This window comes from Quercus suber, unplaced genomic scaffold (genome assembly GCF_002906115.3).
Source record: "Quercus suber isolate HL8 unplaced genomic scaffold, Cork oak 2.0 scaffold_111, whole genome shotgun sequence".
In the NCBI taxonomy this organism is placed as follows: domain Eukaryota; kingdom Viridiplantae; phylum Streptophyta; class Magnoliopsida; order Fagales; family Fagaceae; genus Quercus; species Quercus suber.
In genome coordinates this window covers 657,709-671,141 of record NW_027069576.1, presented here as the reverse complement: position 1 = coordinate 671,141, position 13,433 = coordinate 657,709, and the positions used below count along the sequence as shown (strand labels likewise).

The window sequence follows — 13,433 nt, the reverse complement described above, 5'->3', positions numbered from 1 at the left end:
GAGATACCAATGATAGTGGGAAATTTTTTTCTTTTTAAAAATGTATCCAAAGTTGAATGGGAAAGTGGAAACCTAGGAAAAAAGGCCTGGGCCGAAGCGCTTCAGAAAAAACAAGAGGAGTGGTTGGCGATAATGGGCTGCGAGTGAGGCCTACTCCGAGCCCAAGGTCCAATTTACGTAGATGCTCCGCTGCTCTATCCATTCTCCAATGCCAATCAAAACCTTATTGAGTAAGCGCTTATGGCCTGTTTGAACGTTAAAAAAGGAGGAAGAGTAGAGTAGAAGGGAGGAGACTAATCTAATTAGTTTATTTAGAAGTTTTTTAAGGAAGGAAGAGGAGGGGTTTCAACTCGCTCTAGCTCCCATTTGAAGGGGGTGTAGAGTACATAAACTATTGACCAAGTAAATTACCTAATTTACCCTTGTTATATTAACAAAATTACACAAGGAGAAAGACTAATTACTCCCTTCTCCTTTACTAATTTTAAAAACATTCAAACAAGATAGAGAGAAAATTCTCCTCTACTCTCCTCCCCACTGCTCTCCTCCCTTTCTAAAATTCTAAACAAGCTATTAGAGTGTCTTGAACAACTGTTTTCAGTGTTTTCAAGACAGATATTTTGAGCCTTTGACTTTTGAGTTCCCTCTGCAATCCCAATTTCCTTCTTTCAACATCCCATTCGTTCATTTCCTCTTCCCTTTCTTCAAATTAACTTCAAAAAAATCCTCATTCTCATTCCCTAGATTATACATTTCCGATGGCTTCTGTGGACTCAGTAAACGCTTCCTCCTCCTCCTCATCTCTTCCTTTTAACAATATCTTTTCTGAAGACAGAAAGAAATTCGATGTCTTTCTCAGTTTCAGAGGCAGCAACGCCCACAATAAGTTTACAGACCAACTATACTCTGCGATAAAACAGAAAGGCATACGCACATTTTGGGATGATGAACAGTACGAACGAGGAAAATCCGTTCGCTCGGAGCTAGTGAAATCAATAGAAGCATAAAAAATTTCTGTCGTCATTTTCTCGGAAAAGTACGCTTCTTCCACTTGGTGCTTAGACGAACTAGCAAAGATCGTTGGATGCAGGGAAAAGAAGAATTTGAAAGTTTTGCCAATTTTCCACCATGTGTATCCTAGTGATGTGGGGAATCAGACTGGGGCTTTCGCTGATGCCTTTGCCAAACATGAAGAGCGTTTCAAAGATGTGAATTTGTGGAGACTTGCTTTGAGAAAAGCTGCTAGTATTCCTGGATTGGTTTTAAACTACGGGTAAGAATTCCTTTTCAAAAAATGTTACTTATCGTTGCTTTAATTTCTTCATAGATCGAACCACTCTCCAGCCTCAGCGATCCGGAGTCGCAATTGATTCATGAGTTTATCGAATCACTCAGCAATCGGATGCCGCAAGATGGTTCCACCAATTGGAACTTACCACCAAGATATGATGTAACTCCAGATGAATCAGATGATGCAGATGAGATGGTGCAGGATTATGTTGCTGATTTGCCACTGGTAAGAAACTTTAATTGAATTCAAACCTACATGGAATTTAATTATTGAATTCTAGATTTTTTTTTTTTAATAGTAAACAATGATGTGATTTAGATCAAATTCATAATTTTAATATCAAATTTTAAAAGTAGAGTCTTAGAAGATTTTAGGGAAATCATGACTTGAAGATACCATTTTGTTAGTGTAATTCTAGCCTGATTATATCATTGATTGAACTTGGGAATTTAACAAACACCTCTGCATCCACTGCCCAATTGGTCAAATTGTTGGTCCCTATCAGATTGGCCTAGAAAACTCCCCACCATGGCAGTTGACTCTCAAAAGTACCTGGGTCAGGATGCTTCTTAAGCCCAACCTCTTCCTCTACATCCAAAGCTTATATTATGAATTTAATTAATAAGATCTACTATCATGTGAGCGCATGAAGCATTGCTCCCATAGTACTAAATAATTGCTCTAGTTGTTTAATCATCAAACAGTTGTTTCTAATGCCATACGATAACGACAATAATAATGCCAAAGATGATTGAGCAACTGAAAGGTAGTTCCATCAATTTGGGATTACCACCAAGATATGATGATTATATCGATGATGCAGTTGATACGATGCAGGAAGCTCACGTGGTACCAGATGATGTAGCTGATGTGCCACAGCTAAGATACATTAACCCAAAACTACATTGTTATGAATTATTTTATTCTGGACTTTATTTAGAATAATAAAAATTAGTGTGATTCAGAACAAAATTTGTAATTTTTATATCAAATTTAAAAGTAAAATCTTAAAAGACTTTATTGAAAACAATGATTTTAAATATACCATATCTGTTTAAATATATATAACCTTGATTCTAGCCTGGTTATGTCATTGATTGAGCTAAAATCAAGGACAACCAAATATGGTTGTCCTTTATAGTGATTGTACTGACAATGCAGTTGATGTGATGCAGGAAGCTCATGTGGTGGAGGATCATGTTGCTAATTTGCCACAGGTAAGTGACATTAATCCAAAACTACATGGTTACAACTTATTGTATCCTGGAATCTATTTAGAATAATAAACATCATTGTGATTTAGAACAAAATTGTGATTTTTAATATCAAACTATAAATGTAAAATATTAAAAGACTTTCTTGAAATCATGAGTTGAAGATACCATTTTGTTAGTTTACCATATCTGTTTAAATATGTATTGCCTTGATTCTGGCCTGAATATATCATTGATTGAGCTAAAATCAAGGACGATCAATATGTCCTTGATAGTTCCATCAATTGGGATTTACCACCAAGATATGATGGTTGTACTGATGATGTGATGCAGGAAGCTCATGTGGTAGAGGATCATGTTGCTAATTTGCAACAGGTAAGAGAGATTAATCCAAAACTACATGGTTACAAATTATTGCATTCTGGACTCTATTTAGAATAATAAACATTAGTGTGATTTAGAACAAAACTGTAATTTTAATATCAAATTATAAAAGTAAAATCTTAAATTGAACTCATGAGTTGAAGATAGCCATTTTGTTAGTTTACCATCTGTTATATATGTATAACCATGATTATAGCCTGATGTTATCATTGTTTGGGCTAATATCTAGGACAATCAATGTGTCCTTGAGTTTAGTCCCAATCAAGGATCCCCTTGTCCTCCTAGGTCAGCTACAAAGACCTATATATTCAGGCAATCTCATTATATATTTGACAGTAAAATGACATGAAATGACATGGTCAGCCTGAAATTTTAGCCTTCCCCATAAGACGTGTCCCCTCACTAACTGCAACCATTGAGGAAGAAGGTGAGAAGAGAATCAAGAAAGGACTGAAGCATATAATTTCAAGAAAAGAAATGTATAAGATGCCTTCCCACGAGTTCCTACTTTATGGACTAATTATCTTAAGAGCGAGATCCATGGAATGGAATCAAAAGATATCGCCTCCTTGAGTAGAGCTTGGTTAACTCATTGCCTTAGCTGCAATCCCAAAATATGTTCCAGAAGTTCATTGTTTTACCCTCAAAAAAACAATTTTAATTTTTTTTCCAAAACCATCCCCAATGGTTAATGTCGGTGGAAAATAGATCAAATTAGATAATTTAAAATCAGTCGAAAAAGAAAAAGAAAAATTGCATAAACCTCTAATTTTTGAAAAATTGTTTTATATCAAATGATACCACGTCATCCGTATCAAAATCCAATAAACAAAAGACGGATGCAAAAATAACGATCCACTAACACGTCTTTCATTTGTTAGTGAGTTAGTTATTTTTTGCTGACATATCTGACACTTATTGGATTTTGATAATGCTGACATAGTATCATTTGATATCAAATACTTTTTCCTAATTTTTTGAGAGAGTTTTAACTTATGACATCCGTTATTGATGATAACTCTTTATCATTAGACCAAGATACCAATCAATTTTTGGTGTAGACGGAGATTGATCCCAGATCTCTTATTTAACTATCAGAGACTTTACCAGTTGAACAAATTAGAACCCACCATAAACCTCTAATTTGTTCCTCTTTATAGATAGCCATGCCCTTTCTGTAGTCTCTCCTCACTCCGAAGTCCCAACGTGTCCACATGCCCACCTCTCTCAACCTTAAACGCAAGTGGTTGACTCTAGACCAGATCCCTTATTAGCATGAAATTATCTTATGAGACGGTTCTATGAGATCTCTTTCTAATATGATGTGTGGGTGTTCCACATAAATGGGTCCCACTTAACGTGAGAAGGTGGTAATGAGACCATCTAATGAAAGAGCAATGGCAAATTCTTAAACTCTGATGCGATTTAGATCAAATTCATAATTTTAATATCAAATTTTAAAAGTAAAGTCTTAAAATTTTTTTAGGGAAATCATGACTTGAATATACCATTTTGTTAGTGTACCATGTATGTTTAAATATTTATAACCTTGATTCTAGCTTGATTATATCATTGATTGAACTTGGGAATTTAATGCACTTTCATCTACTGCCCAATTGGCCAAATTATGGGTCCCTCTCAGATTGGCCTAGAAAACTCCCCACCATGGCAGTTGACTCCCAAAGTACCTGGGTTAAGATGCTTCTTAAACCCAACCTCTTCTTCGACATCCAAAGCTCATATTCCCAAAACTTCTTACTATTTTCTGTAGTAATTTGTGACTAAATTTGGATGTTGAGAAACAAACAAATCCATAACCTAGACTCAATTAATACCATACAAATTTCCAGAGATGTCAAAAATACACTCCTACTAATGTTATGTTTGGTCTTGCTCTGTTCCTCTACTTTTTTTTTTGTTCCTTCAACTTGGATCTTGGATTGATTCACTCTTTCTTACCATGCATAATTGCTCTGCTTTGAACATAAGACCAAAAAATCTCAATCAACTCTCTCTTATCTATTCATCAATAGGAGCTACCTTTATCTTAACATTCTCATTTCTGCTACACTCATTTTATGGATATGCAACTTAGCATAGCTGATTGTAAAATCATTTTATAAAATTTTCCCTTCAACGTAATAGATATCCTATGATCAAAAAAAGCTCCTAATGTGCTTCTCCACATCATTCACTTTACTCTTATCCGATGATTCACATCCTCCTTAATCTCTCCATCCTTGTGAATTATTAACCCAAGATATTGAAAGCTCTTGCTTTTTAGTATCTTTTGTATATCAAGTCTTATTGCTTCTTTGTCTCTATTTCTACTTTTATTGTACTTACATTCCATGTACTCCGTTTTACCAATGTTATGAATACCGTTTCGGACCCTGTTTCGGTTTGTCTAGTGGAACGGAATATTTCGGTACCGGTCTATTTCGGCGTACCGTTTCAAGGTGTTTCGAGAATACTAAAAAAATTAAAAATAGATATATTTATATCTTCTTATACAACATAAAATTATTGATCCAAATAAGCAAACCTCAAATAACACAAACCATTTAGTTATTACATAACAAATATTGTTTTAGAATATTAAAACATAAATATGTAATTAAATAATAAAAAATAACAACCAAAAACAGTAAAATAAGTATATAATATATATATATATATATATTCTCTCTCTCTCTCTCTCTCTCTCTCTCTCTCTCTCTCTCTCTCTCTCTCTCTCTCTCTCTCTCTCACGTTGGGGGCAGGCAAGACTCAACAACTATAAGTTTGAAATCAAACTCTTGTTAGCTTTTTTGAGTTTTGTCATTTCCAAAACTTTGTCACGTGTGTGGAGTCAGCAAACTAAAAAGTCTACAAGGCAAACACAAATATGAAACAAAGCAAAAACTTGACAAAGAAAAAACTAAAGTAAAAAACAAAAGAAGAGTAGACTGGCAGAGAGTTTGAGACGGAGCAAAGAAGAAGAAGAAGAAGGGGGCGACCTCTGAGATAGCTGGCTTTTTTTTTTAGGCGATCAAAGCTAGGTAATGACATGTTGTGCTAACGAGTTTGTCAGTTAAGGGATTTTTCTTTTTTCTTTTTTTCTATTTTTCTATTTTTTCTTTTAAAAACTAGTATCGGCCGAAATTGACTGAAATTTTCCAGAATGGCCGAAATGACCCGAAATTGGCCGGAATTAGACCCGAGGTGGAATGGGTGGTATTACTGTTTCGAATTGCATCTCGGTACAAGAAATTCCGGCCGTTCTAGCTGGAACGGAACGGATTTAATAACAATGCGTTTTACTCCACTAAAATGAAGGCCTTTAGATTCTTTGGCCTCTCATCAAATTTCTAACTAGGCATTAACTCCACTTTTAGTTTTATCCACTAAAACTATATCATCTGCAAAAAGTATACACTAAGGGAATTCTGCTTGAATTGGTTTAATGAGTTCATCCATTACTAGTGCAAAAAGATATGGGCTTAATGTTGATCCTTGATGCAAAACCTATAGTGATAGGGAACTCACTTGTGATTTCTCCACTTGCTCTCACACTAGCACATATCCTTAATCAACTTAAAAATAATTCGCTACTCTTACGTATCTGAAAGTTCAATATGGGTATGAAACACTCTTGAACGTTTAGACTCCCAGATACAAAAATACCAATTCAAGCTTTATATCAAACAATTAATGTGCGGAATATAATAACAAGCTTATAACAGAATTGATAAAACAATCTAAGCCAAATATAAACACATCCACAGCAGTAAATATAAGGCAAAGATAAAGGAAAGAGAGATGCAAACACACGGACAACACACGATGTGTTATCGAAGAGGAAACCGAAGTCCTCGGCGTAAAACCTCACCGCCGCCCTCCAAGCGGTGATAAAATCCACTAAAGAATATAGTTGGGATATATGAACAGCAGAAGACTCTCCAAGCCTAATCTACCCAAGTACCTAAGCCCTCCAAGTTTCTTGCTCCAACGAGATTACGCCGAACTTATTTCTTCTTTAACTTGCCGGATTCCGCTACTTGACCATAGCATCAACCAATGTATATTGGTTCCTTTCCAAACTGCTTCCCTAAGCACCAAATGGACCTTTCCACAGACGTGAGTGAGGTGAGATAAAGGTTTGGTAAATGACCTCTCAAGGGTATGACAATGGAGAGGAAGAGAGTAGAGGAATTTGTAGAGTCTCTTTAGATGAAGATTAGGGATGAGGCAATCTTGTTTTTCTCTAGGGTTTTCTCTCACAAAATTCTCTCTGGAAGCTCTCTCAATATAATGGGTATAAGGGTGTATATATAGTAGGGTGAGAAGGGAATGCAAAACTTCAGTTTTTACCAAACAGGGCAAGTTGGCGACTTGGTCTCGCGACTTGTCCAAGTCGCGAGTTCAAGTCGCGACGTAACGGCCTGGCTAGTCTAGAACTTTTGTCCTGTAGCGTGACAGCTGGCGCGACCCTTTAGCTTCCCAGTGTGCCTTTCACGTGCCAGCTTTTGGCGGCTTGCCAGTTGCGATCCACCAGTGAGGCCTAGCCGCGAGCCTCTGTTTTTCTTGCACACTTTTAAGCTTTTCTTCACATCTTCTCACACACTACCTTTACAATTTTCCCATCTAAATACAGGGTTGCTAAGTGCTAAATTACAAGCAAATTGGTCAGGGAATAAAGCCAATTAAATGGTTGATTAAATTCAACCTTACAGTATCCTTAATCAACTTAAAAGTACTTCGCTACTAGTAATTTAATTTAGTTAATTAATTAATAATAAACACAACTCGCTTGAATGGAAGAGAGAAAATAAATTTTTATAGTAAATAAATTGGGGAGAAAAAGAGTGAAAATAAAAGAAAGATGAAGGGATGGAAAAACTGTAAGGTTAAGGTATAGAGTTGTGGGGAGAAAAAAAAGTAAAAGTGACGTAAATGTTGGAGGAAGTGTAATTGTAAGGTGATAAATTAACAAGGAGAAAAATAATTAAAAATGAGAGAAAATGTTGAAAATAGGTAGATGATGTGGCTACTGATGTAGCTCAATAAGAGTATAGCAACACTAATTCTTACAATACTTCAGCTTTTAGTTATATACTAGTTGCAGACCCACGCAATACTTGACAATGGATAAATATTATGTAATGGGGTGTGTAATGTATAAAAAGTAACAATTATTTCAAGTTTTGTTTATTTATAAGAAAAGATTTCTATAAATATTTTTTTATTTTTTTATCTATACAAATATATCATTCTATTTTTTTTTTATTGATTAATATTTTTAAGGTGAATCATATTCTTCTAACTTTTGTTGTAGTGTATTATATTTGCCTAATATACAACTAAAGCTTATAAGTTTAAATTTATTATTCAAATTTCTCAACTCTGAAGGAACAAAAAGATTATCATAATAATAAAAAATCATCACAAAATTACTATATTATCTTAACCAAAATTAAAATGAAACCAAAGGAATAAAAGATATACTTTATAATTATTTATTACTCAATAGGTAGGTATATTCAAATTCATAGTCATGTAGCTTGTGTTTTGATATAAATTCAAATTCCTATTTCCAAAAAAAAACTAAGTACTAACCCAAGCCAAAATTCAACCAATGCTATAAAAGGAAGAGAAAAGATTCTCTAAAAAAAAAAAAAAAAGGAAGAGAGAAGACTTTGTGATGGGAAATTAAAAAAACACAATACTAAAATACATACAAGACAATGCTTCCATTTTATCTTGTACTTTTAGATTATGATGAATGCAAAATGTTTAGAAATGAGATTGAACAATCGGTCCTGCTCAGTCAAAACTTGCAGACTCTTCAAGCACTTGGGTTACAGCTCCGTTTTAGTTCTGTCATCAGTGACACGATTGTCTAAACCAAACCATTGAAGGATCTCTAACAGGGTCATGTTAATTCGTCCAATTTATTTTTAAGTCCACATCATTGTTGCCTTTTGGATTTATAAAATTATTATCTGTTTCAAATCGCGAATTTACTTCTGTCCAATTTGAATCCAGGAATGCACAATTTGTGTCACTAATGCAAGGGGCATGGCTTTTCTCTGTGGGCACACGGTGAGCTGGGCCGATAATAATAATTTGGTGATATTCTTCCCTCATTACACGGTGTTGCTAATATTTTGAGAAACAATTATTTCATTGCAGACAAGTGTGGAATGTGGGGAAAGATTGGACAGATGTCCCATTTGCCGGGAATCGATCAGTTACCGCATCAGGTTGATCTTGGAGTGACCATTGCCCAGAGAATTGTTGTTAATGAATTTGTAGAGGAGAGAATTAAATTTAAACTAGATTGCACATGGTTAGGTGTTTATCAAAGATTGTCTATGGTTTTTGTCTTCCTTGCTTGTTGTATCATAAATGTCTATTGTTCTTTTCCATTATTGGATATGTTTCTATAAAACGACAGGTATAAACTCCATCAAATGTTTTGTCTTCCCTGATAGTNGACCTATCAATATAACACATATAAAAAAAAAAAAAAAAAAAAACCATCAACCTTAATTAGAGTGACAAGAAGAACCCCATAAAAAAAGAGTTATAAAAATGAACAAAAATAGACCAAAGAAAGTAGAGGGAGAGAGAGAGAGTACTCACAGTTTGTGTGAGAAAATATGGATTGAATGGTAGAAATGATATCAAATTTATACAAAATAAAATGTAGAGAAGAAGAGTCAAAATATGAGAGAGAAAATGATGAAAGATGTGTAACGGAAAAATAGAGAGAAGTGGAGAGATAAAGAGACAAAGAGAGAGGGAAAAAGTTGGAAGGAGTGTAATAGTGGGTGTGGACTAATAAGGAGAAGATATATATTTGAGAATAAGGAGAAGAAAAGTTTAAAAAGAAATAAGAAAATGTAAAAAATAGGTGAATGATGTAGCCGTTGATGTATGTGGCTCAACAGGAGTGCAGCAATAATAAATGCTAGGCTTCAGCTTTTAGATATATATAGAATATTGATAAATAGATATAGATATAGATTAATAAACTTATCACCTCAATAGTCAAATTAATATGTAAAATTTGTGAAGGGTATGAGTGTTGCTATATATAGTGTGCTTCGCCTGACTGTGTAACCAGCTTATTAGATTTTAATCACTGCATGCCTTGACACCTCCATTAAAGCAGTGGGCTGGCAAGGTTGTTAAGGAAAGGGACAGCTATGGTATAGTGTTATTTGGAATGTTAAATATGATATATTTTGTGGTGTTCCGAACTTCCGATTGAAACCATAGATCATATTGATAAAGTTTCTGTTTTTTTGGGTGATCTTTCCTTTCTTTAGTCTAAACAAGGGATAAAGAAAAACTTTATAGATAACCTAGTTTGGAGGCATTCCTACAAACTGGATTAGGCACAATGAAAAAATTGGTAACTTTCTTTGGTCATGTGAGAAGCACATAACCAATTAAATAGACTATTAGACCCAAACAAACCATTCTCCTCACACCCTTTTCCTTCTCTCCCTAACCCACTTCTCTCTCCACCGGTCACTATCCTTTCTCCTCCACCGGCACCACCATCGCCGATCCTCTATAACCACACCAGGACCTTTCCAAAAAGGAATTACACAAGGATTCTAGCGATTGTAATGTGATTTCAAATCAATATATATATATATATATATATATAATAGACGAAGCTGAGAGAAAGTGAGCGCCTACAATTAAGGACGTGTTGACAAATCAGAAAAGTGATGTCACTTTAAAAAAAGCGATAAATTATAATTTTTCACTAAGTTAAATACTGTTTGGAGCCCTATGGGTATAAAAGGAAAAACCAACCGCTGAGACCCCCAAAAAAAAAAAAAAAAGACTGCTACATGGAGAAAGGAGAAAGAGAGACCGACAGAAAAGAGAGATAGAGAAATAGAGAGGCAGAGAACGGAGAAGGAGAGAGGGATCGAGAGATTAAAAACTGCAGTTTACAATCAAGAATGAAAAGATGTCTCTCACTTCCTGTTAGATTTCTTCATCTAACTGTCCGCTAATTTCTTTCCCTGGAATAAGAAGAAGTAACGAAGATGAAGCATCAAGAACGAAGAGGAGTCAAGAATGAAATAGAGGGGCAGAGATAGAGAGAAGGGCGCCACCTAGGTCTTCTGCCATCACCGTAAGCCTCCACTCACTACCCGACTATCGGAATCGGAATCGCTACTGGTATAGTTCTGTTTTAAATTTAAAAATTTAAGGTTTTTGGTTTTTATTTGGAGAATCAATTGGGTGTTAATTATGATTTAGATTGGTATTTTGGGTCAGATTTGGTTTTGATTTATAGATTGGTATTTTGGGTTAGAAATAGAGAGAGGCGATGAAATAGAGAAAGGCGATGTGTACACGGAGAAAGAAGCAGAGAAAGAGAGAGGCGACGAAAGCAAAAAGTTTCATAAAACAATTTTGCCACCATCAAAGAGACAGGCCATGTACCCATAACCGGTAAAGTTAATGTTTTTGTTTTTTTCCTTTTCCTTTTCGTTTTCAAATCTAGGAATTGAATATAATTGGGTTTGAATTTCTTGGTTGNTACAAGTTTAACTAATCAATATATAAATAAATAAATAAATAGATATTATATTTAAATTTGCTTAGGATTTTATATTTCTTATTTGTCTTGTAAAAGTTATGATATGAAAATATACATTTGAAATATAGATATTTATATTTAATTAGATTATTTTAGTTAAATTTTCTATTTATATTAATTTAATATATTAATTTATATTAAATTAATTATTAAATTAATTATGACGTCATTACGGTTCGACCCCGGTTCGACCTCGATTCAACCTTAAAAACCTTGAACCTCTCTCTTTTACGATTCAATGAACAGTCCGGGTTTGAAAACCATGTTTACAAGAGGGAATTTACCTAGTAAGTGTGCCGTTTTGTGAATTTATTTCCTTCAATAATTTTTTTTATTGTGTAAAAATATAATTGTACTTAATTTTTTTTTTAAATGTACTGTACTTAAGAAATAAACAAAATAAAGTATGAAAATAAGCTCATCCAACCGAGGATTAAGATTCATGTTTGAGGTTCTCAATATTGGATGGTACTTGTAATCTCATCAAACCTTCTTTTTTTTTTTCTTTTTTTTTTCTTTTTTTTTTTTTTTTGTAAAATCTAAATTTTCATTCAACATAGTAAGTAACTGAGTATTTCTTCCAAGTATAACAAACAAATTCGAAGAGTTCATACAAAAAAGGTAAGTACATTACTACTATTAACAAAGTTAATTAACTTAGCTAATATTAGTTACTACATTTTCAAAGTATTGTTTTGGGATAATGATGATCGTATTTGCTTGGTTAGTGTTACTCAAACTTTATTTCCTTGGGTTAGCATTGGGAAGTAAATTCAATCCGAGTCGAGTCTTTTTAGAAACAACGCTTCCACTCAGAGCCCACTTTTAGAACGAGCTTGTCTTCCCTTCTTGTTTTTCTTATTGAGTCATGATTACAAGCCCATTTATATTATTTTTTTGGAATTGTTAGAGCTCCTTATATTTTAGCCCCAAAAAATTAATACCTTGTCACACCGCCCAAAGAATTAGAATATGATATATTCTTAAATACTGATAGTATTGTGAATTGTTCAAGAACTTGGGCCGAGTGTAGGAATGAGAAATATACAAAAGGATTTAGTTGGATCAATGGAGCAGCATGGTTCTATAAGGAAACTGCTTGAAGGCCCATTACAATAATGTGAAATACACAACTCAAAAAAGAAAAAGAAAAAAAAAAGAAATAGGGATGAGATCCCAATATCTCACTTGCAACATAAATAGAACTAGTCGCTAACCCGTGCAATACATAGAAAAGCTATTGATAATGTAAGATCTAATGAAATTTAGAAATAGGAAATTGAGTTAGTAATATGCATATTATAGACATTTTGCAAAATAACATTTATAAATATATATATATATATATATAATTAATATTCATAATAAAATAATATATAATGAGAAGAAATATTGAACTTCTTTACTTTTCCATAGTTTAGAAGTGTTGTCTAACATAGAATATTATTGGGTTGCTAGGAGAGATTTTTATAAACTGTTAATACCAAATACATGTGCTTACATTGTTAACAACTTACTACAGGCGCGTAGTTACCGAAACATACAAAGTAATTCACCGTTATTAAATTAATATAGAAAAACTCTCAAAAGTTATATATACACACACACTTAAAACTAATACCAATTGAACACATGCATATTGTACAACCAAGTATTGATTTTCCCATCAACAGCCTTTGAAAATATATATTGCAAAGATATAAATAAAGACCATAACATGAGGAGAACGCATCAAGCTTCAAATTTGAGTAGTAATATGACTTTCACAGTCTTGCTTAACTATAGTAATAATAATATAGACAATTCAAGACATGGAACACAGTCAAAATTACAAAATTTTATTCCATTAACTTTTATGTTGAATCCACTAATGGTAAGGACTAAGGAATTCAAGTATTCAACCAATATATTTTAAGTGGTTGTAACAAAG

General features: G+C 33.8%; 2 protein-coding genes across 4 annotated transcripts; both read left to right on the top strand.

The window, feature by feature from the left end:
* Positions 1 to 634: 634 nt before the first annotated feature.
* Positions 635 to 9,355, top strand: LOC136068364 (E3 ubiquitin-protein ligase RGLG2-like). 3 transcript variants are annotated; one of them, XM_065775432.1, is made up of 6 exons: positions 635 to 1,273; positions 1,351 to 1,516; positions 2,467 to 2,508; positions 2,839 to 2,880; positions 8,917 to 8,973; positions 9,064 to 9,355. In XM_065775432.1, the coding sequence occupies exons 2-6, from the start codon at positions 1,403 to 1,405 to the stop codon at positions 9,148 to 9,150; spliced, it is 342 nt and encodes a 113-aa protein (XP_065631504.1). In that variant the 5' UTR covers positions 635 to 1,273; positions 1,351 to 1,402; the 3' UTR covers positions 9,151 to 9,355. The 3 variants fall into 3 exon arrangements, with proteins under 3 accessions (XP_065631504.1, XP_065631505.1, XP_065631503.1); XM_065775433.1 differs by having other exon boundaries at positions 1,345 to 1,516; XM_065775431.1 differs by lacking the exons at positions 635 to 1,273; positions 1,351 to 1,516 and adding an exon at positions 1,916 to 2,166 and having other exon boundaries at positions 2,463 to 2,508.
* On the top strand, positions 759 to 1,277 carry LOC136068356 (disease resistance protein RPV1-like). The gene is made up of 2 exons (XM_065775407.1): positions 759 to 952; positions 1,091 to 1,277. Exons 1-2 carry the CDS (start codon positions 759 to 761, stop codon positions 1,275 to 1,277), a joined length of 381 nt encoding a protein of 126 aa, XP_065631479.1.
* Positions 9,356 to 13,433: the final 4,078 nt, after the last annotated feature.